At 35.6% G+C, this 24,127-nt stretch overlaps 2 protein-coding genes across 2 annotated transcripts in view; both read left to right on the top strand.

Moving 5' to 3' along the window:
• LOC138692154 (zinc finger protein 493-like) overlaps nucleotides 1-24,127 on the top strand; it is a 190,383-nt gene that overhangs the window by 135,469 nt on the left and 30,787 nt on the right. The window lies entirely within an intron of this gene.
• Nucleotides 7,050-23,377, top strand: LOC138692148 (zinc finger protein 737-like). The gene is made up of 5 exons (XM_069815168.1): nucleotides 7,050-7,213; nucleotides 9,320-9,454; nucleotides 10,845-10,982; nucleotides 13,227-13,309; nucleotides 19,113-23,377. The coding sequence occupies exons 1-5, from the start codon at nucleotides 7,100-7,102 to the stop codon at nucleotides 20,434-20,436; spliced, it is 1,794 nt and encodes a 597-aa protein (XP_069671269.1). The 5' UTR covers nucleotides 7,050-7,099; the 3' UTR covers nucleotides 20,437-23,377.

Consider the following 24,127-nt stretch of genomic DNA (forward strand, 5'->3'; position numbering starts at 1 on the left):
ATTCTGTGTGTTACATTTTGTAGTGGGTTAACCTGCATGTGAAGAAATGTTTTCAGAACATGGGAGGATTTACTGCGGGAGGAAGAAGAGTAAAGTACATCAGATTTGTTGATGATATGGCGTTGTTAGCAGCAGAGGAGACGATAATAAGCTATATGCTACTGGATCTCAATGACAGCCGCGACCTGTAGTATGGGATAAGCATAAATTCAAACAAGACGAGGACCATTGTCAGAGGAATTCCAAATGAGGAAATAGAAAAAGTGGTCGTCTTCAAATAATTGGGCTGTACTAAAGCAGTAACATCAGCTGTTGCTAGGAAATGAAATTGAGATTAGGAATGATCAACGAAGCTTTTAGTAGAAAAAGGAGCATCTTTTGTGGATTTCTGGAAAGAGAAGTAAGTAAGAGAGTAAAGAAGTGCTATGGATGGAGTGTGGGATTGTTTGGAGCAGAAACATGGCCATTACTATGAAGTGAATGAAAGCGAATACAAGCATTAAATATATGTAGAGAGGAAAATGGATCGTGTTAAATGGACACACAGAATAAGAAATAAGCTGTGTTGGAAAGAGTGAGTGAAGAATGAATGATACTGAAATTGAAGATGTAAAGGAATTGGTTGGGTCACTGGCTGAGAAGAAACTGCCTAGTGAATGATATACTTGAACGAATCGTTAATCGGAGATGAGTTGGGGCAAAAGAAGATATCAGACGATAAACTATATTAACAATATTGATCTATGTGGAGAGAAAGAGGAAGGCAGTAAATGCCTTTCAGTTGTGAAAATTTTGCAGTTTGTTTCATGTGTAAATATAAGCTCAAAAGACTATCTGTTTACACGTGGACAGGTTTAATATAATGTGCAAATTTTTTATGTACAATTGGATGTTTTAATACACAAATACAATGAGGATTATTCTTCTACGTACCGCATCATTGCTGTTCCTGTTTGAGGAAGAGCAACATCCTCAAGAGGAATTATGTTTGCTGTGAGTAATTGAGTACTTTTAATTATAATATTATATAATATTAGTTGTCGAGTGCATACCTGTCTATTATGCAATTAGTTCTCAGATATTGTTTAGTCTTCTGCCTGAAATATATTGAAATGTTCATTACGTCACTTTTTCTTGCCATACAATTGGAAGAAAAAATGTTTACGTAAAATACAATTTTAGGCATTAAAACATTAAGAGTACATCTTCACTGTTCCTACCAAATTTTGTATTAGGTTATATTTGCATTGTTTTTCTCATAGAATTGTTACTTAGTGTTACAATAAATTGTTTTACATACTTCGTATGGATAAAAAGAATGCAGTTGATGATTTTCAATTTGTTGTAATAATTAATAAACACGTTATACACACACAATACTTCTTTCATTTATCTAAATTCCCCTTTTTATTTACGAACACACTTGACAATGTTCAGTTTGTCAGCTATTGCAGTGCAGATGTTTTCAGATTAGAAATTCTATCAATACGATCTACAAGCATCGCTTCACTCTTTACTTGACGTGTGCTATAATAAAATATCATTAGGCTCTACTTACATTTCTGCGATAAATTGCCTCCTTATTAAAGTTCATCCATGTATAAATATAATAATATGAACTTAAACCAAATATACTTCACATCTTAGATTTTGTAATATTATACATTAGGAATATGTAGCACATATTCTCGTGTTAATTAACTAGTCAACCAGGGAAACCTAGTTAATTGCCACGTGAGAACAATATAGCTATATATACTCAAGATATATTATAAATTGTTAGAAAGCACACTAATTAGTGAAGAATTTGGCATATTAACTGTAATAAAGATAATAGCAAACTAATGAATTCAGTTCTACTATATACCGGTAATAATAAAGTCATTTGTTAATACATTTGGAAGTATTTGATGTTACTTTATTGTGCGTAAACATAACTTATAATGGTTTGTTCAGGAACAAATTCGTAGAATAATGGCTGTGATAGTGGTTCATTAAACGAAAGGTTCTAGGTACGAATCCCGGCATATTTAAAGATAATTTAGACATTCTATTTCATATAAAGTAATCTTTAGAATAAAGTAAGTAGATTGAAAAGAGAGAAGTAGAGCAAGGTATGTATGGAAGAAAGGGCAGAGAAATGGTGTAGGGTGGGACAAAGGAAAGTTGCGGTTGCACCCGATTAAATGCATATTTTGAAGTACTGTCATCGCAGAATACGTCGTATAGGTATCGTTGTCCTATCGGTAGGCTTGCCAACTTTCGTAAGTAAAAATTAGGGACCCAAACGTTACTGACAATTTTATTGAACTAATTATTTCCACCTATCAATAGAAACTTAGAATTACAAAAAATTACCAAACTCACAAGACAACCTGAAACAATATAAATTCTTTATATGTTAACTGTTGGAAACTAGGAATCCATTATATTGATGCAATTACTTACTTACAAATTGCTTTTAATGAACCTGCAGGTTCATTGCCCCTCACATAAGCCAGCCATCTATCCCTATGCTGTGCAAGATTAATCCACTCTCTATCATCATATCCCACATCCCTCAAATTCATTTTAATATTATCCTCCCATCTATGTGTCGACCTCCCCAAAGGTCTTTTTCCCTTCGGTCTCCCAACTAACACTCTATATGCATTTCCGAATTCGCCCATACGTGCTACATGGTCTGCCCATCTCAAACGTCTGGATTAAATGTTCCTGATTATGTCAGGTGAAGAATACAATGCCTACAGTTCTGCGTTGTGTAGCTTTCCCCATTCCCGTGTAATTTCATCCCTCTTAGCACCAAATATTTTTTTAACAATCATATTCTCAGACACCCTTAATATCGGCTCCTCACTCAAAGAGAGTGTCCAAGTTTCACAATAATAGAGAAACAACCTGTAATATAATTGTTCTATAAATTCTAACTTTCAGATTTTTTGACAGCAGACTGGATGACAAAAGCTTCTCACCCGAATAGTAACAGGCATTTCCCATATTTATTATGCATTTTATTTCCTCCCGTGTCATTTATATCTGTTACTGGTGCTCCAAGATGTTGGAAGAAAAAATCTCCAATTTTTTATGTTTCCACTTGGTACAATATTCAGGCCATGAAACATAATCCTATATTTTGTCTTTTCGGGATGTACTTCCACACCTAGAGCTTTACTTGCTTCAAGTAAAATTTCCCTGTTTTCCCTAATCTTTTGTGGATTTTCTCGTTGCATATTCACGTCATCCACATAGTCAACAAGCTGGTGTAAACTGTCCAATTTCAAATCCTGGCTGTTAACCTGAACTTTCCTAATGGCATATTCTACAGCAAAGTTAAAAAGTAAAGGAGATAGTGCATCTCCTTGCTTTAGCCCGCACTCAATTGGAAAACCATCAAATACAAACTGGCCTATACGAATTCTGCTGTAATTTTCTCTGAGACACTCTTTAATTAAATTAGTTTCTTGGGAATATCAAATTCAATAAGAATATTATATAAATCTTCTCTCTTAACCGAGTAATATGCCTTTTTCAAATCTATGAATAACTCTTCTACTATACACTTATACTCCCATTTTTCTGCAATATATGTGGAATACAAAGAATCTGATAAATAGTCGATCTATTCCGCCTTCACTCGCACTGATGATCCCCAATAATTTCATCTACATACGGAGTTAATGTTCTCAAAAGAATATTGGATAAAATTTTGTACGACGTCATCATAAGTGATATTCCTCGAAAGTTACCAGTCTTGTTCTCCTTCTTAAAATTAAGTACAATAAAGGACTTTTTCCATTGTTCTTGTACAATTTCCTTTCCCAAATAGCAAGTAGAAGTTTATAAATTTCGCTAATTAATGCGCTTTTACCCTCTTGTATTAGTTCTCCTGGAATTTGATCGACACCTGGAGACTTGTACTTCTTCAGATTTTCTACCGCAATTTCGAATTCTGAAACTGTGAGTTCGGGTATAAATGGCTCAGCAGTTTGTATTTGAATTTCGTCTGATTTCATTTCTGGGGTGGTTGGATGTGTTGTGTATCAGCAAAACCAAAAGAAACAACATAAAATTCGGAAACGAAAACAATAAAAAACAACATAGACCTAGTAAATAAAATAAAAGACAAACATCCCACGCAATACAACATTAGCAATTTTCGACATAACTAACCTATACACAAATATACCCATATCATATATTGGCACAGATACGCAGATGACATACTAATAATATACAAAGGAAACAAAAGACAAATCCAAAAGCTACATCAACACATAAACAAAATACACCCAAAGCTACACTACGCATTAGAAATTGAAAACACAAATGCATAAATTTTCTAGACATCACAATAACAACAGTAGACAACAAACACACATTCAAAGTATACAGAAATCCCACAACAACAACAACACACATACACAACACATCCAACCACCCCACACAAAACAAACAAGCTGCATTCCGAACAATGGTACACAGACTACTCAACATACCAATGAACCAACAGGATTACAACGAAGAACTAAATACAATCAAATACATAGCACAAGAAAACCGATACAACCCCAACATAATAGACAACATAATACGTAAGACAAAACAACACCACAAAAAAACAGTAGAACACAACGCCAAAAATACATCACACTAACATAAGAAAACAAAAACTCGCATAAAATTGTAACCTCATTCAAGAAATTAAACTACAACATCGGATACAGAACAAATAACACTCTACAAAAACATCTCAACACACAAACAAACAAATACATCCACAGAGGCGTATACAAACTCAAATGCAACACCTGCAACAACTTCTACATGGTACAGACAGGCAGATCATTTCAAACTCGTTACAAAGAACACATCACAGCCATAACAAAATTGCAAAACACCTCCACATATGCAGAACACATCACAAATGCCAACCACACCTACAGAGACATCAACACTGACATGGAAATACTGCACATCCAACCAAAAACCAGAAACTCAACACACTAGAACAATACGAAATATACAGACACACGAAAACACAACCCAACGATATTCTCAACACACAACTCAATTTCAAAACACATTCACTCTTTGATTCTACACTACAAAACGCACCCACACAGGAAACAAGAGGCACCAAGACCAACAACGACCAGTTCGGAAGATGACCGAAAAATAGATGGAAACATGTTAACAAGGTACGTTAATAAAATTTAACAGAAGAAAGTTATTATCGTGCAAATACCGAAGTGATATAGTGTTAAAAGTTGTGTAATGAAGATGTATATATATATATTTTTTTTATCACTTTCGTGCCGAAAATAATGAATGTCCCATCTAGTGGAACAAACATAGCCGGAATTATGGGGGGCTATGTGGGTACTACCCCCCCCCCAAACTTGTCACAACTCTTTTTTTTTTCCATTAATGTTAGAAGGTATGGAAAAAACCTTTTTGCTTTTGTTTATGATTACGGTCCTGTGCTTAAATTGACGATTAAATCCTTCGGATAATGTCTCTGGTCTATAATATTTATTTTAAATTTCTGAATGTATGAGAATTTCTATACCTCATTTGAGGAATGGAAGCGGTGTAATATTTCTTTTGTAACTGCTTGTACTCCTGTGTTAGAAGTATGCAGGTGTTCTGGCCTCCACTTGGAGATGTATGAATAACATACTGCACAACAATGCAGAAACAATCCCGGTATAATGTGTAAGCTTATAGACGAGATTAAATAGAATATTTCATATGATATCTTCAGGAAGGTAAGATCTATATAAAAAAGTTTCTGTTAGCATAGTTACAAAATTGTTATTGATGTAGGCATATGTTTCTGTATGAGAGAAAAAAACAGAGAGATTCTTTTAAGTTATGCCCTATTATAATTAGTAGTTCACCTACAGTTCAAACCCTATTGAACTCGGTCCTACAAATTGCGGATATGGATGTAACATTGTAAGAAACACACCCCTCCCCGAAAATACTTGTATTTAATGATCATATTCCGATATAGTGCAAAACGATCAAGCTATAAGGGGAGAGGGAAGTAAACGATGTCCTCCAAAACCCCGTTTTATGGGAATTTATTGATTTTGCTTTGCCCCCTCCCCGCCCAAGGAAACGGTTCTCTCCCCTCCAATGTGAACGAAGTGGACATAAAACTGAATGGCGCCAAGCTAAAGTAAAAGTGCATAAGATGAGCACAAAGCATATATGGCTCATAAAGTATTCTGTGGACTGTGATAAAACCCGCCTTAACTTTGATATGATCTTGGAATGATCATTGCATTGACACATCAACTAGAAATACATGCTTACTAGAACCAGAGTCGTTTTTCTATTTCGTCACATATTGCAAGCCTATCTGTATAAGACTGTAAGGAAAAATCTTCCAATCCAGACTAAATCCAACAATATGATACGAACCAAAATCAGCTGTCACGTCTAATATGCCCTGAAATCAGGACTTTTGATGCATGTGCAAATTATGTCGGGACGTTGGACGCAATGGGCAAAATCCTGGACTGTCCTAGTAAATACGGGACAGTTTACAAGCCTACTACCCCTACGTGTGAAAAAAAGTCACTGATTCTTGGATTTTACCGATAAGCTATTATCCGCTCTTACTATTAATTAGCATTAAAAAGCAATATTAGAAGAAAAATAATCATCCAAAAAAAAAAAAAATTGCAAAGAGAAGTAAAGCATGAAATTACAGTCATTCTGAACCTCGCTCATCTGTCTGAACACGGCCGCCTTGAAAATACTTTCTTAACGCTTTTGTCAGCCGTGACCAGCGTCGCCAACATGGTTTTGGCAGTGCGAAATCTAGAGGATATTGGTGTTAAGTTTTTCTGTCGTCTATAAAGATTGATCAGAGAAATAGAAATAGCCGAATTCGCACAATTTTAAATATGTAATATACATCTAAAAATCCTGAGGCTTTAATGCTATATTTATTGTTAATTTTCAAGCTTTTAGTGTACTTCTGCAAAGTGGTGTTGGCAACGCTGCCCCTAACTTTCCTAAATCATAACGATAATTGGAAAGATGTGAGAGTTAAACGATTGTTATAGGCAACATAAGCTTACGCAAGATGTCTTATTACTCCGAAGAATATTTGGACCAGGGACATGCTCTCACACATGAGGTGAAAGTTGATAAAGATCCGATGCCAATTTCATTCCCAATGTTGAAAAATGAACCAGAGGTGAGTGGAGCGCAATGAATGCGATATATTTTTCTAGTGCTTATTTTGTATTTTGATTATCACAGACACTATCTCTTTATAACATTACTTGGAGTGCTTTTCAGTGTGTGATAGGGATAGAAGGAATCTGATGATAATATATTTTTTATTTGTTATGTTGTAGCGAAGTGTAATGTTGAAACTGTTATCTGGTTTTATATTTCAAATTTAAAAACGAAGTTATAGTGTACACCTTATTCTTAATGGTTGCCAAGCTACACATTCCCGCAATGTAGGTACTTGATATAATGCTTAAGGTCACGAATTCATTTTCATTTTATTCTTATTATATAAGACTATAAATAATTTTTGGCTTTCAATTATTGATAATTCAAATATGGAAAAGGAGGGTACGGGTGTTTGAGAATATGTTCTTTCTTTCAACCATATAAATTAGTTGCAATGCATAAAGTGCAACATACATTTCTCTAAAATGTAATGTAATTGCATGAATAAAGGTAAATTTAAAACAATGATTAGGAGAACTTCAGACATATTTCACTTGCGAGTTAAGGTGTAATATTATTTTTGGTGTGAAAATTGCGTTCTTCGTATGTGTAATACCTGACTTTATTTGGATTAAATATTGCGAAATTCTTGTACAGTCATTTATGCTCGATTCAATAATTTTCAGTTCTACCACACGGAGATGTTTATATGTTGCCATTGTAGGTTATGTTTACTCTACCAATATTCCTCTATTCGCATATATATATATATATTATAATTAAGCATGAAGTTACGTGTGATAACTTGTAAATGCAATTTGTCTCTATTTCAGTTCTATTTATTCGTTTCTTACGGTACTCCAGTCTGAAGTCAGATTAATATACTGTGTTAGTAGCCTCAACTAGAGCAGACGTAGTTCCTTTCTACTCATACTCCTTGCATATACGGATTTGTGACAGGTTAGGTTTGGTTACTTTTGGCTTTTATTATGCCTTGCATATACCATCACCTGCACCTCCACAAAAATTCTCTGATATATTCAACGTTTTTCACTTCCGAAATCGCGGGAACTACCTCAGCACTAGTTCCACCGCTTTATGAGTGGTGCCTTATTGGCCTTTGGACACTCGACTATATTGAAATACGGTAAGCTCACAGCGCTATTCCTATAGCAACTAGATTTACAAACTGTCCAATGCCCTGCCATTACATATTAAGCCTAAGTTATGTCATATGGAAATTGTAGGTTGTTATTTATACTGTATTCCTATATTCGCAATTATACATTATAATTAAGCATAATTTCATGTATGATACGCCGCACGTTCAATTTGCCTGTATTTTAATACTACAATCGAGTACCTACTGAATTATTGTATTTATCTACTTCCTAAGAGCCGAAGTAACACGATCGTACGTACATAAATTTCATAGGTCTAGTATGATAAATTATCTGCCTACGATTATTTAAGGTAGATGTGCCAAATTAAAATCACAATTATTAAAACTCAAAATAGCTTTCATTCTAAAATTGAAACGTTGAGGTGAATATATTATGTTAACATGTAAAATTGTGTTCACATTAAAATAACACAGTTTTGTAATTATTTCTGCATCGAATTATGCAATAAGATGTAAACGGAACTTATGTACACATTACACTAAATAAAACTTAGCAATGATACGCAATATAGTTGTATTATATTTTACTGAGCTCCATACACTGTAATAGAAATTCCGAACATACATTATTGTCTGCTCGGGAAAGAGTCTATACTGAGGCAATAGTAGCGCTCCTGGTGGTCAGCAACTATCTGTGTATGCATATTTATCAAGTACAGGGGCGTATACTGGTTTAAGGTTCTCGGCTACCGCTGACCCTATTATTACGCAAAATATATTTTAAAATCCCTATGATAAAATTCCTTATCTACTTATATGCGAATTCCAGACGTCTTGATTGGGACGAAAATACTTTGATGACTTCGTCATTGAAATTACAGTTGGGCTGGTAGGCCGCAAAGTACGCCCCTGATCAAGTATTGAGCTTCGCAACTGTATATACTAAACTTTCCTGAACCATATAATAATTGCTCAAGATGTCTCTTGGTACTGCAGGAACGGAATTTTTCGGATCAGCATGTGCCTGGTATAAAGGAGGAATATGAGGACCAGAGCCATGATCTCACTTCTGAGATAAAAGTTGAAGATCAAGTGCCAATTTCCTTCCCTGTGGTCAAACGTGAAACTGAGGTGAGTGCAGCACAAAGAATGCACGGTGTGTTATTCCAGTGTTTTTCTTGTGTTTTGATTGTAATGGACACTGCCTCCTTACAACTGTACTTGTAGCGCATTATAGTCTGTGAGAGGGGAAGAACAATCTCATCTCTATTTATTATTATTTATGCCTTGTTGCATTGTTATCTCGCTTCACTTTTAAGTTTGGAAACGAAATTGCTCTTTACACTGAATCGTAATGGTTGCCATAGCTACAAATTCCCACAGTGTATTATCTTGATACTGTGTTGTACTTGACTTGATTTGTTTTTGTTTTCTCTATGTCTTTGTCTAATATATTCGATACGTTTTGCCGTTTTAAAATAATGATTGATTTTCCTGTAGATGTAAGCAGAAATATTATCTCTTGTCTTCATTTTTCTTTTAGGTATTTACGTCTCTCGCATATTTCTTTCGTAGAAAATTATGCTGCCAGTATAGAAAACATATTTTGTAAGTTTACAGTACATTGCAGAGCTTATTTGGGTAAATTCCAGAAGGTGCTCTAAATTTTGCAAATAGATCTGATACGTAGGCATAGGTACAGCATACATAAAAGTGCTATTTACTTTACTTATGTTTGTTCTGTGAATGAAGTGCATTCAACTTAAATATAGGTATAGAAAGGAAAAGTTAAAAATTTCAGTTGACAAATCTTGAAATTATTAGGAATAGAAATAGAGGTTTTGAATTTACTTGAACTGATTGTTCGTGGATTCCAAGTAGATACAAAACTCGGGAAAGGCCACGAATTTTCTAAGCATTTTTGTTGTCTACGATATAAGCATTATTTGCGTAGGAAAGGAAAACCCGAGTACTGAATGCGTACATGAAAAATGATGAAATAATGCTGAAAGTAGCTTTGAAATTCAGGGGAATGCTTTTTTCTTCTCCTCGTCAGAAAGATTCAATGACTCAGAAATATTTCGAAATTCTCCCACAGAGTGAAAAAAAGTATCAATGTATTTTTCCTTCAGATATTTTTTCCATAATAAGCATCATTGAAATTATGTATTAAACTGTTATTATGTTATTTATTTGTTTATTTTTTTTCACAACAACTCAATTTATGGGTTTAACACAAATCAGTGTTGAAAATATGCTACATTATATGCACAATAGTTTATTCTATGTAGGAATGGCCGTAATATGAACGATTTGCTTTTCGTATTATTACAGACCTTCATAACATGTGTAAATAATGTTTCTGCATGAAGAATTTGCATTCACTCATGAATTCTGACCCTATTCCTCATAATGTCGAGCTGTTACATGCAGATATATTGACAGCAGCTTGTAACGTTAGAAGTCGTCTTCTAATATCCTGTAATAAATTGCTCATTTAATATAACTCTTTGTACTGCAGGAACGGAATTTCTTGGATCATCATGTGACTGGTATAAAGGAGGAGTATGTGAAACAGAGCCATGATCTCGTATCAGAGGTAAAATGTGAGAAAGATCCAGAGGCATTTTCGTTTCCTGCTGTGAAACGTGAACCTGAGGTGAGTGCAGCACAAGAAATGCACTGTGTTTTTCTTGTGTTTTGATTGTCAGATCCGCTACCTCTTTACAACAGTGTTTGCAGTGCCTTTTACTTTATGATAGAGACAGAAAAACACTTATCACTATTTAGTGTTACGAGATATGTGATATTGCAGGGAACTAATTCTGGAGTGGTATCTCGGTTTGTTTTAGATATGAAAACGTAATTGCTTGTTGCATAATCTATGGTGTTTGAGGACACTGCTTCTTTTTGTGTACTCTGTGTCGTTGTCTAAAATTCTTAATACATTTTACCGTTTCCAAGTAAAAGATTTTTTTTAGATGTATGTACATACATTATCTCGTGATTTTATTTTTCCATCTTTTGTTTTTAAGTATTTACGTAGTTGCAATGTATCTTTTGCAGAATATTATCTTACGCATAGAGACAAGATATTTTGTAAGTTTACGATAAATTATATAGTTGATTTTGAGTGGATTGCAGAATAGGTTCTAAATTTTGCAAAATGTTGTGATATATACATGCAGATACAGCATACATGAAACTGTTGTGTATTTTATTTTCTCTTAATCTGCAAGTGAACTGCATTTAATATTAGTACAGGTAGAGAAACAAAATTTGAAACTTCATTTTGCCAATTTGAAAATTATTAGGAATATACATTGTATTTGAATTTCCTTTACTTTTTATGACTACACTACAACTTAGTTGATATTCTCGGGAAAGTTATGAAGTTCACAAAATTTTTCAACAAAATTTCTAACCAATTTTTTCTCTACGATATAATAATCAATATTGTCGTAGCAAAGGAATCTCTGTGCACTGGAGCTTTAGTATAATTGCATACTTCATGATTTTGCCTGGCAGAAATTATGGAGCAAGCTGCAAGAAAATGTATTGAGAGACAAGTACTATAGAAAGCAAACTCAACCGAATGGTTATATACCTGGTAATGTAAAAATTCGAAGTCATACAATAACTTGATATTAGACATTGTCAGAAAAATGGGGATTTTACCCATTTCGTTCAAAAGTGTGGAGTTGCAATTAACATGTCTGACCTTCAGACTAGCAAATCAGTGACCAGATTCAGGTTCGGACAAGTTACCTGTTTGAAGTTTCTTCTGGTATTATCCCTTAACCCATTGAGAGAAAATGCTGGTTAACTCTCGGCACTAACCGTGGACACATTTCGCTGGCATTATCACCTTCATTTCACTGAGACGCTGGATAACCATTGAAGTTGTTAAATTGTTGTAAACCACTTACAAAATCCACCAAATTCTAAACTAGGAATGATTGAATAATTGTTCATAGAAAATTTCTTCTATAATAAGTGTTCAAGTAGTTACTCTATAACAGTCATTTTCCACCAGCGTGGCTGTGCATACTCATGTGATCCATTGGTGTGCGACGGAATCTCAAATATGGCACAAGTCAACATTCAGTGAACAAAGTGTGGGTGTGCAAGCAACAGAGAAGAAAATGACAGAATCGCATCTAGGATAGCCAGATTAGTGAAGTGCCAACCTTAAAATCTACCGTATTTCACTTATTTTTATAAAAAGTGATGTTTCCTGCATTAGATATCTTATCAAAACATCTTATAATATTGTATCTTTTCCTATCTCCTAAATATGAAGTTAAGAAAACATTCATAATACGGTATGTTTGACACTGATATTGCTTTGGAATAATTTTCTGTCATTAAATTTTGCATTTCTATCATAAACTTAAAAAACAATATAAATAGAAATAAAAAAGGTGTGTTAGTTCAGTTTGTGATTAAAATGTATTTTGTTTCTGTTCTCTACATCTTTTGCGCCTTTTCACAATTCAGAATATTATCATTTCTCCGTAAGTCATATAAAATTTAAGGTATTTTATTTTATATATTAATGCATATATATTTATCCCATTTATTTTCATTTTATGGTACTCATTCCCTTCTTAAAGTGTCAAAATTCCCCTCCTGCTTGGGGAATCAGCTTTAGATTATATAACTGCGGTACAGGATTTTAAATTACATTTTTTCTGAGCCACATGTTGAAAAAGGTTCAAAACCGCAGATCTACAAGGAAAAGAATTGCCCCGCGAGAAATCTGCCTCAAGAATTATCCTATATTTGCTAAAATACTACTAGGCGTAATACAATTTAAAAGCAATTCTGTGACATCTAAATTCGATGCGCTTTTCTTAGCGTAAATTGCTATCTTTTTGTTTTATTTGCTCTGTATTTCTAGGGAATGCAGACTGACTCGGACGCAGTGACTGAGGAGCCATGTTTTGAAGTAGCTCCAGAGGACAACGAGGTTTTGACGGAAAGGTGAGTGTGGTGTGCGAGTCTTCACGTAGAGTTCTTTGTGTTTGAAGTGTCTGTTAGCTTGACTGTTTAGAAGCAGCTTCAGAAGAACTGTCTGTCTGAATCGTCCAGCAATAATCAGTCATCTCATTCACACTGCACTTCCCTTGGTATCTGGTTGCCATAATGTACTATTAAAACCTGTCTTCATATCCTTCACTGAAAATGCGTAGATATTCAGGAAAGTAATATATATGGACATGCAAGTAGTGGACCTTTACACTCATATTCCAGGCCAGGGTATTGAAGCCCTCCAACTTAACATCTACAGTTTGTTAATAATTGAAAGTTTTATAATTCCCTAGAAAATTATGTACTACGATACTATTTTGAGTCCAATCCAAGTATTCTTCTGCAAAGCGTTGATCCCTGTTGCATAGTCACTGTGTAACATTAATTTGCCTGTTTTATTTAATTATTCATTTTTATATCCGTTCACTCATTGAGTTATTTTTATATTTATTTATTTATTCATTTACTTATATATTTATTTATTTATTTACTTATTTATTACTTGTTTACTGACTTACATATTTACTTATTTGGTTATTTATTTATTTGTCTATTTATTTATTTAATTATTTATTTATTTTTTACATATTAATTACTTCTTTCTTTACTAACTTATTTACTTATTTATTTACTTATTTACTCAGTTACTTATTTTCTTATTTCGTAATTCATGTATTTATTTATTTATGGATTTATTTAATTATTTATTTATTTACTTGTTAATTACTGCTTTATTTACTTAACTTATTTATTTGTTTACTTATTTATTTGTTTACTTATTTATTTATTGTGCTGTAGTTAAGGTCATCATTCTTTCACTTCCATAAACCAGATATACTACCGTACTACATTAATACATATAACTGTACTTGAACAACGTTGTTTCACCAATTTATGATTTCTTTCTGTTTGACCACAGTTTCCTCTTCTAGTGGGTAGACATGTTGGTGTTGTTATTAACTAATGCAGAGTTCTTAGCTGTAAACAAATTTACTTTCTTGTTCTCCAATATTTCTCACACATAGTGAGTTTAGAGCAGTGCTGTCACGAAATCAGCACAGAAAATTATGATTTTGAAGTTACAGGATAGCCACGTGATTCTCTGTAACAGACTGCATATAACTGTGTGACTACTCAAAGTTCAGGCACGGATGTTTATGTTATTAATGCCTGAGATACGTCATGCACAATAATAATCAACAGTATATTAAGTGTAATAAATTTATATAACAACTTCTACAAAAGACAAAGAAATAAGGCATCAACATTACTTAAAAACTGGAATATTTCTGATATGGATTTAATATTTTATGACTATTTGTTTACAAAGTAACAGTACCTTATTTTAAATAAGATAGGATATTCTTCTAGGCAAAAATATAATTTATTGTACTTGAATTATATTGTGTCACGAAACATTGGAACACTGAACCATATACTGGCACGTGAATACATAGATACCCGACCCTACTAATCTATAGTGAACTATAATTTGTTAGTGTAAGTGTGGCTTCTGTAGTTATTACTTCTTTGAAAAAATGGTGAAGATAAAAGTCGGTGTTGTAAATCGTACTGGACAAATAATACCCGCATTATAGAAATCAATACTTCATCCCACTCTGCTGATTGCAAAACTTCACTAGGTTTAGCGTGAAACCGCTGATATTGTCAGTTATGATAATAATTTCTGCTTGAACTACGTCATTGTCCCTGACACTTTATAAGCGCCCCAGTAATGGTGAAACCTTTTGAGACTTCAGGATACTGTTTCAAAATTTGTTTGTTTTTTGCGGATCTTTGCTCTCACTTTTCCCGTGAGTGAAAAATTCGGTTACGTGTTCATTAAATTGCAGGGCAGAAGTCTTTGAACGTCAGTGTACAAACTGAACCACAAGGAAAGCTAGTTACTTCCTAAGCTTTTACTTGAGTGCTTGTTTGTTGCAGTTGCAATGTGTACTCACAATTTTGAAACACGTTTTCTTATATCACAAGAGTCATTTTTCTCACTTGAAGGACCTGCTGCAGACGCTTCATATTTAACGATTATTTTTGGATATAACATTATCTATGTCAGGCAATATTACGTTAGCAGTTGCAGTCCATAAAACTGAACATAAATAAATTATTGTCTGTCAATCGAAGTTTGTTAAGTTTCGTAGATGAAAAAACTGGTTACAGCTATGCATACTGCCGAGCATTGATATTGCTTCTGAAATACTTTTTATTTTATTATTTAAAATAAGAAGTAAAAATTGAAGTAATTGAGGATATTGTGATGAAGCCTTCAATGCTCTTTACTCTTTAGCATGAGGTCGAGTGATGCACTCCATTAAATTTCTACTTCCCTATGACGTCTAACACAAGATTGCATGTAGCAGAGGGATATCAGAGAACGGCTAGGTTTGAACTCCCGCCTTTCTGTTAGTCTGCCCATACAGGCCATATTGTTTAATCTCGTATACCATCAGAAGCTTCAGGTCAGTTTTCTGTCTGCCAAACTGAGGCGATGTGGCAGTGTCCACTTTTCCTTCCATTTCCAGCTGATACATTGGCTAATGCAGCCTACATTCAATGGAGTGTGTGTATCAAGTGCTTCCTTAGAACACGCTCTAATTTTCTCAGTACCACAATCGTAGATCTCTAGGTGATGAAGAGACGAACTGGCAGGTCACCTAGTTGAAGCAGTAATAAGCGCCTATGATGTTTTGCTTCATTTTCCGTTCGGGAATTTACAGTGTGTTGACGTCTACGTTTCACAACAGACGTACAGACCACCTCACTCGTTGTGTACTCTCTAGCCATCTTATCTATAGTATCCACCCCTGCTTTGGTTTTGTTACAGTCGAGTATTATTTTTGGCTTGCAATTGTTGTCTCCCTTTGAACAAGTCATCCCACGTTGCTGGTGATGGCAGCAGCACAAAATATTTTTTTTCTTGTATTATAGAATGTCACTGAAATCAGCATGACCGCGATAAGAGACGAAAATCTTCTTTTCCTTTCGGTATTGTAAAAGCTTCGAATGTCAACCTCTTTTTTCCCCCATCCAGTGAGGGCTAGGTTTTGAGCTAAAGAGTTCTCTGTCATGTTGCGGCTTATGAAGAGGTCTGTCGATACCCTTCGCTCTGTACCATAGAGAAGTAACATAACATCTTGGACAGTTCTCATTCCTTGGTTCTTGTCTGTTCTCTGCAGACTCATCCGGTTTCCCTCCTGTGTGTACTTGCATCCCATGAGTATGATACGTATTTCCATCTGCTCACGTCCAGAATTTCATACCTTTCTTACAATATTATTTTGCGACGCTTTATCAACATCTCACTTATTTAGCGTCTGATTGAGATGAAGGTGATATTGCTGGTGAAACGAGTCCGTGGTCCAGGACTCATAATTACCCAGCATTTTTCTCATGTTGTGTTAATGGAGAGCTCCAGCAAAAAACGCAACCAGATAACTCGCCCCATTTGGGATTCGAACCCGGGCCTCCCTGTTTCGCTGCCAGACGCACAACCCTCTATTTCTGATAAATAACTTCAAATAACAACATTTGCTTAGAGGTGAAAGCTACTCGTCTGACATAATGCGTTCAATAGAAGAGTATTGAAGTCTTAAATTTGCTACAGACATTTCAAATATTTCTCTGAATTGAGTCAATTAATGCTTTTATATTGCTGAGTACGAGTATACTTAACATTTAAGCGGAAAAATAATATTTTGTATGCTTATAATTTACAATTGTAAATTACATTGTTGCAGAGCTCTGTAAGCATTGTTACTAGTTTAACTTCCGCAAAACAACAAATTGCAATTTTCTCATGATGACGCTTGCTACGGAATGGAATCAGTAATGTTCGACTGCGAATTTTCCTGATTTTAAATACATAAAATTATAAACTAAAAAGGTTTTTTTTATACCGAGTGTTTCAAAAATAGGGGGCATAATTCCAGGTATGTATTTCCCACATGTAGACAATCAAAATAGTTCATTACAACATGTGTCCGGAAATGCTTTATTTCCGAGTTATGGCCTTTACAACATTGAAATTCACCGGAACGTTTTTCTTTCCGCAGGTCGTTGCCGTCAAAGGAGACATTAAGAGGGCACTCTTACAGTTCATTCCGAGGCGACGGTTACATTCAGTGTTGTGTAGGCGTTAGACTGTGCGACATGTATTCAAATCAAGAGCTGGCAGAAATGCACTTCATGTACGGTAAGGCGGACGGCAATGCTGCGCTGGCTCGTCGTTTGTACCAGGAGAGGTACCCACAGTGACAATGTCCAGATCGGATGACATTTGTAGGCTACATCTCCATTACCGTCTGTGCGAGTATGGAAAATTTAACTCTCCTGGTTTGGGAAGGGGACGACCAAGATCTACAACTCCAGAAGTACAGGAGGAGATTCTGGAGGCTGTGAACATGACTCCTTCTATCAGCACACGAAGGGTAGCGTTGCAAGTCAATGTTCCTCATACGGCTGTCTGGAGACGGTACATATTGTATCCTTATCATTTGCAACGTGTACAGGCCCTGTCACCAGCAGATTACCCTGCACGAGTTAGGTTCTGTCAGTGGTTCTTGCAGCAGTGTGGTGTAAATCCGAACTTTCCTGCCTTAGTATTATTTACAGATGAAGCACAGTTCACACGAGATGGCATAACAAATATCCACATTCAGCATGTATGGGCGTATGAAAACCCACGTGCAACTGTTCCATCTCATCACCAGGTGCGGTTCTCCCTCAACATGTGGGCCGGTATCATTGGTGATCGATTAGTTTGACCCCATGTACTTGTAAACAGACTTACGGGGCAGGCGTAGACAAACTTCCTGGAAAACACCATACCTCATGTTTTAGAAGACACTCCACTGATCAGTCGTCAACACATTCACTTCTTGCATGATGGCGCTCCTGCACACTTCAGTCGTACGGCTCGCCAGTACTTGGATCGAAGGTTTCCTGATCGATGGATAAGTAGAGTTGGCCCAATTGCTTGGCCTTCACGCTCACCTGATCTGAGTCCTCTCGATTTCTACTTGTGGGGCCATTTAAAATCATAGGTTTATTCGTCTCCGGTGCCTGATTTGGAATCCCTTCGGAATCGAATTGTGGCATGTTCTGAGGACATACGCAATACTCCTGGAGTTTGGGATCGTGTTCGCAGGTCAATGACACATCGATGTGAGGTGTGTATTCAAGCAGGAGGTGGACATTTTGAACATCTTCTGTAATGACAACGACCTGCGGAAAGAAAAACGTTGCGGTGAATTTCAATGTTGTCAAGGCCATAACTCAGAAATGAAGCATTTTCCGGACACATTTTGCAATGAACTATTTTGATTGTCTACATGTGGGAGATAAATACCTGAAATTATGCCCCGTATTTGTGAAACACCTTGTATATCACAATAATGAGTGCTAGGAAAAGTTATTGGGCATTTGCAATCCCTAAATTCGAAATAATCGCATTATTTAGCCCACTCAAAGACAGGGGACTTTGAACAGAGAGGTTCATAACAAAAAAAACCTGACAACAATTGACTAACGTGGCGTAATCCTTATTAAATTTATTGTACAGGTGAAGTCCAAATAGTTGAGATATTTTGATACTTCCTGAGTTACTCATAAATTAATTACAAGCTTGTATCTCTAATCGTAATTCACCTTGTCATGAAATAGCTTTTTTTTTAATATTCAGTAATTGAATGTATATTTGTTGGGACTGTTTCATAGACTGATAGTATATTTACTTCAGGATTGCAGCTACGAATGAGAGGACTGTATCATCAGAATTGGACAGACTTTCTCTTGAAGAGAACGAGACTGTGTGCGAGATTCCCAAGAATTCAGATTCCACCGCAAAACCCGTGCGGACTCGTGAAAGTGAGAAGCAAATGGAATTAGAATCGTCTAAAACATGTTTCCCGTCTGCGGAAAAAGTGAGCCGCCATTTATCCACGGACGCAGGCAAGAAACCTTTCAAATGCGATGTCTGTGGCAAGTGTTTTTCGCAGTCTGGTAATCTGAGAATCCATAAACGCCTTCACTCAGGCGAGAAACCTTTCAAATGCGATGTTTGTGGCAAGTGTTTTTCGCAGTCTAGTAATCTGAAAATCCATAAACGCCTTCACTCAGGCGAGAAACCTTTCAAATGCGATGTCTGTGGCAAGTGTTTTTTGCAGTCTAGTAAACTGAGAATCCATAAACGCCTTCACTCAGGCAAGAAACCTTTCAAATGCGATGTCTGTGGCAAGTGTTATTCGCAGTCTAGTATTCTGAGAATCCATAAACGCCTTCACTCAGGCGAGAAACCTTTCAAATGCGATGTCTGTGGCAAGTGTTATTCGCAATCTAGTATTCTGAGAATCCATAAACGCCTTCACTCAGGCGAGAAACCTTTCAAATGCGATGTTTGTGGCATGTGTTTTTCGCACCCTAGTAATCTAAGAAGCCATGAACGCCTTCACACAGGTGAGAAACCTTTCAAATGTGATGTTTGTGCTAAGTGTTTCTCTCGCTCTGGTCATTTGAAACAGCATTCACAAATACACACAGGCGATAAACATTTCAAAAGTGATAAACTTTTCAAATGTGATGTTTGTGGTAAGGGTTTCTTTCGCTCGGGTCATTTGAAAGAGCACTCACGATTACACACAGGCGAGAAACCTTTTAAATGTGATGATTGTGGTAAGTGTTTCCTTCGCTTCGACTCCTTGAAGCACCATATACCATTACACACAGGCGAGAAACCTTTCAAATGCGATGTTTGTGGCAAGTGTTTTTGTCGCTCCCGTGAATTGAAACAGCATTTACGACTACACTCAGGCGAGAAACCTTTCAAATGTGATGTTTGTGGTAAGTGCTTCTCTCTCTCCGGTGTCTTGAAACGGCATTTAAGAATACACACAGGCGAGAAAACCTTCATATGTCACGTTTGTGGCAAGGGTTTCTCAGATTCGACTCAACTAAGAAACCATGATCGCCGGCACACAGGCGAGAAACCTTTCAAATGTGATGTTTGTGATAAGTGTTTTTCGAAATCGAATACCCTAAAAGCACATGAACGTCTTCATGCGTGAGAGAAGATTTTCAAATGTGATGTTTGTGGTAAGTGTTTCTCTCACTCAGATTACTTGAAAGTGCATATACGAATACACACAAGCAGTAAGTCGTTCATATGTCCTTTTTGTGGTAGGGATTTCTCGATGTCTTCTAGCTTAAAGAGCCATCTACGCCTGCACACAGGCGAGAAACCTTTCAAATGTGATGTTTGTGGTAGAGATTTCTCGATGTCTTCTAGCTTAAAGAGACATCTACGCCTGCACACAGGCGAGAAACCTTTCAAATGTCAAGTTTGTGGTATGTGTTTCTCAGATTCGTCTAATCTAAGAGACCATAATTTCCGGCACACAGGCCAGAAACCTTTCAAATGTGACGTTTGTGGTAAGTGTTTCTTGCGCTCTGGTAAGTTGAAAGTGCATTTACGACTACACACAGGCGACAAACCTTAGATATGTGATGTTTGTGGTAAGTACTTCTCGCGCTCCGATACCTTGAAAGTGCATGAGCTTTTGCACACAGGCTAGAATCGTTTGACATATGATGTGTGTGGTAAGTGTTTTTCGCAATCGAATATTCCAAACTCATGAACGTCTTCACATGGGAGAGCATTGTTTCAAATGCGATGTGTCTGGTAAGTATTTCTCGCGTTGCTCTCATTTGAAAGTGCTGTTACGATTACACACTGACGATAAACCTTTCAAATGCAATGTTTGTGTTTGGTGTTTCTTAATGTCTAGTTACATAAAGGTACATCTACGCTGGTACACACGCGAGAAATCTTTCAAATATTAAATTCGTGATTATGGTTTTTCAGATTCGACTATCCTCTGAAACCATGAACGGCAGCATTCAGGCGAGAAACCTTTCAATTATATGTTAGTTTGTAGTGACGTCAATTGTGTTTTGGTAGTATGTGCAATTTAAGTTTTCATGTGCTCAAGTATATTGGTAATAACCTTTGTAGTACGATTTTTGTAGTAAGTGTTTCTTCGCTTAGGTAGCCTAAGAAACAACGAACACTTTTACGTGAGAAGTCTTTGAAGTCTGATCTCTGAAACGTGTTTCTTTAGGAAGACTATTTTAAGTATGGTTTAAAATTTACCGAGGAAATGACTTGGTAATGCGGTGTTTGTGGAATGTGTTTGTCTCTGTCCTGTAAGTTAAACTGTTGGGCTTGTTTCACAATTACCCGGGAACGACAACTAAAACGAGAACTAAAATATGGTTTAAATAAATATAATGAAAGGTGAGCAATCGTAATTAACGAGAAGCTTGAGGGAAACTTGAACGTTACTTCACTCTCTTGTCATCATAAATCTATTTTCTCGTATATTTTGTAGCAAGAATGTTTCTTCTTCATCCGTTGTGTCTAACTAACTCACATTTTGAATGGAATCACTTTCAGAATTATGCTACGTGTGTCTGACCAGATTACCACCAGAATTGAATTCTTAAAGAATTCTGTGTGTTACATTTTGTAGTGGGTTAACCTGCATGTGAAGAAATGTTTTCAGAACATGGGAGGATTTACTGCGGGAGGAAGAAGAGTAAAGTACATCACATTTGTTGATGATATGGCGTTGTTAGCAGGAGAGCAGACGATAATAAGCTATATGCTACTGGATCTCAATGACAGCCCCGACCAGTATTATGGGATAAGCATAAATTCAAACAAGACGAGGACCATTGTCAGAGGAATTCCAAATGAGGAAATAGAAAAAGTGGTCGCCTTCAAATAATTGGGGTGTACTAAAGCAGTAACATCAGCTGTTGCTAGGAAATGAAATTGAGATTAGGAATGATCAACGAAGCTTTTAGTAGAAAAAGGAGCATCTTTTGTGGATTTCTTGAAAGAGAAGTAAGTAAGAGACTAATGAAGTGCTTTGGATGGAGTGTGGGATTGTTTGGAGCAGAAACATGGCCATTACTATGAAGTGAAGGAAAGCGAATACAAGCATTAAAAATATGTAGAGAGGAAAATGGATCGTGTTAAATGGACACACAGTATAAGAAATAAGCTGTGTTGGAAAGAGTGAGTGAAGAATGAATGATACTGAAATTGAAGATGTAAAGGAATTGGTTGGGTTGCTGGCTGAGATGTAACTGCCTAGTGATGGATATACTGAAACGAATCGTTAATCGGAGATGAGTTGGAGCCAAAAGAAGATATCAGACGATAAACTATATTAACAATATTGATCTATGTGGAGAGAAAGAGGAAGGCAGTAAATGCCTTTCAGTTGTGAAAATTTTTTTGCAGTTTGTTTCATGTGTAAATATAAGCTCAAAAGACTATCTGTTCACACGTGGACAGGTTTAATATAATGTGCACATTTTTTATGTACAATTGGACGTTGTAATACACAAATACAATGAGGATTATTCTTCTACGTACCGCATCATTGCTGTTCCTGTTTGAGGAAGAGCAACATCCTCAACAGGAATTATGTTTGCTGTGAGTAATTGAGTACTTTTATTTATAATATTATATAGTATTAGTTGTCGAGTGCATACCTGTCTATTAAGCAATTTGTTCTCAGATATTGTTTAGTCTTCTGCCTGAAATATATTGAAATGTTCATTACGTCACTTTTTCTTGCCGTACAATTGGAAGAAAAAATGTTTACGTAAAATACAAAACATTAAGAGTACATCTTCACTGTTCCTACCAAATTTTGTATTAGGTTATATTTGCATTGTTTTTCTCATAGAATTGTTACTTAGTGTTACAATAAATTGTTTTACATACTTCGTATGGATAAAAAGAATGCAGTTGATGATTTTCAATTTGTTGTAATAATTAATAAACACGTTATACACACAATACTTCTGTCATTTATCTAAATTCCCCTTGTTATTTACGAACACACTTGACAATGTTCAGTTTGTCAGCTATTGCAGTGCAGATGTTTTCAGATTAGAAATTCTATCAATACGCTCTCCAAGCATCGCTTCACTCTTTACTTGACGTGTGCTATAATAAAATACCATTAGGCTGTACTTACATTTCTGCTATAAATTGCCTCTTTATTAAAGTTCGTCCATGTGTAAATATAATAATATGAACTTAAACCAAATATAATTCTCATCTTAGATTTTGTAATATTATACATTAGGAATATGTAGCACATATTCTCGTGTTAATTAACTAGTCAACAAGGAAAACCTAGTGAATTGCCACGTGAGAACAATATAGCTATGTATACTCAAGATATATTATAAATTGTTAGAAAGCACACTAATTAGTGAACAATTTGGCATATTAAGTGTAATAAAGATAATAGCAAACTAATGAATTCAGTTCTACTATATACCGGTAATAATAAAGTCATTTGTTAATACATTTGGAAGTATTTGATGTTAATTTATTGTGCGTAAACATAACTTTTAATGGTTTGTTCAGGAACGAATTCATAGAATAATGGCTGTCATAGTGGTTCATTAAACGAAAGGTTCTAGGTTCGAATCCCGGCATATTTAAAGATAATTTAGACATTGTATTTAATATAAAGTAATCTTTAGAATAAAGTAAGTAGATTGAAAAGAGAGAAGTAGAGCAAGGTATGTATGGAAGAAAGGGCAGAGAAATGGTGTAGGGTGGGACAAAGGAAAGTTGCGGTTGCACCCGATTAAATGCATATTTTGAAGTACTGTCATCGCAGAATACGTTGTATAGGTATCGTTGTCCTAACGGTAGGCTTGCCAACT

This window comes from Periplaneta americana, chromosome 16, assembly GCF_040183065.1.
Source record: "Periplaneta americana isolate PAMFEO1 chromosome 16, P.americana_PAMFEO1_priV1, whole genome shotgun sequence".
Taxonomy (NCBI): domain Eukaryota; kingdom Metazoa; phylum Arthropoda; class Insecta; order Blattodea; family Blattidae; genus Periplaneta; species Periplaneta americana.

Excerpts from the sequence above, each read along its gene's own strand:
- LOC138692148 (XM_069815168.1), top strand. The coding sequence starts at position 7,100 with ATGTCTTATTACTCCGAAGAATATTTGGACCAGGGACATGCTCTCACA. Across the intron at positions 9,455-10,844 it reads TGGTCAAACGTGAAACTGAG|GAACGGAATTTCTTGGATCA; the intron begins GTGAGTGCAGCA and ends TTTGTACTGCAG. Across the intron at positions 13,310-19,112 it reads AACGAGGTTTTGACGGAAAG|GATTGCAGCTACGAATGAGA; the intron begins GTGAGTGTGGTG and ends TATTTACTTCAG.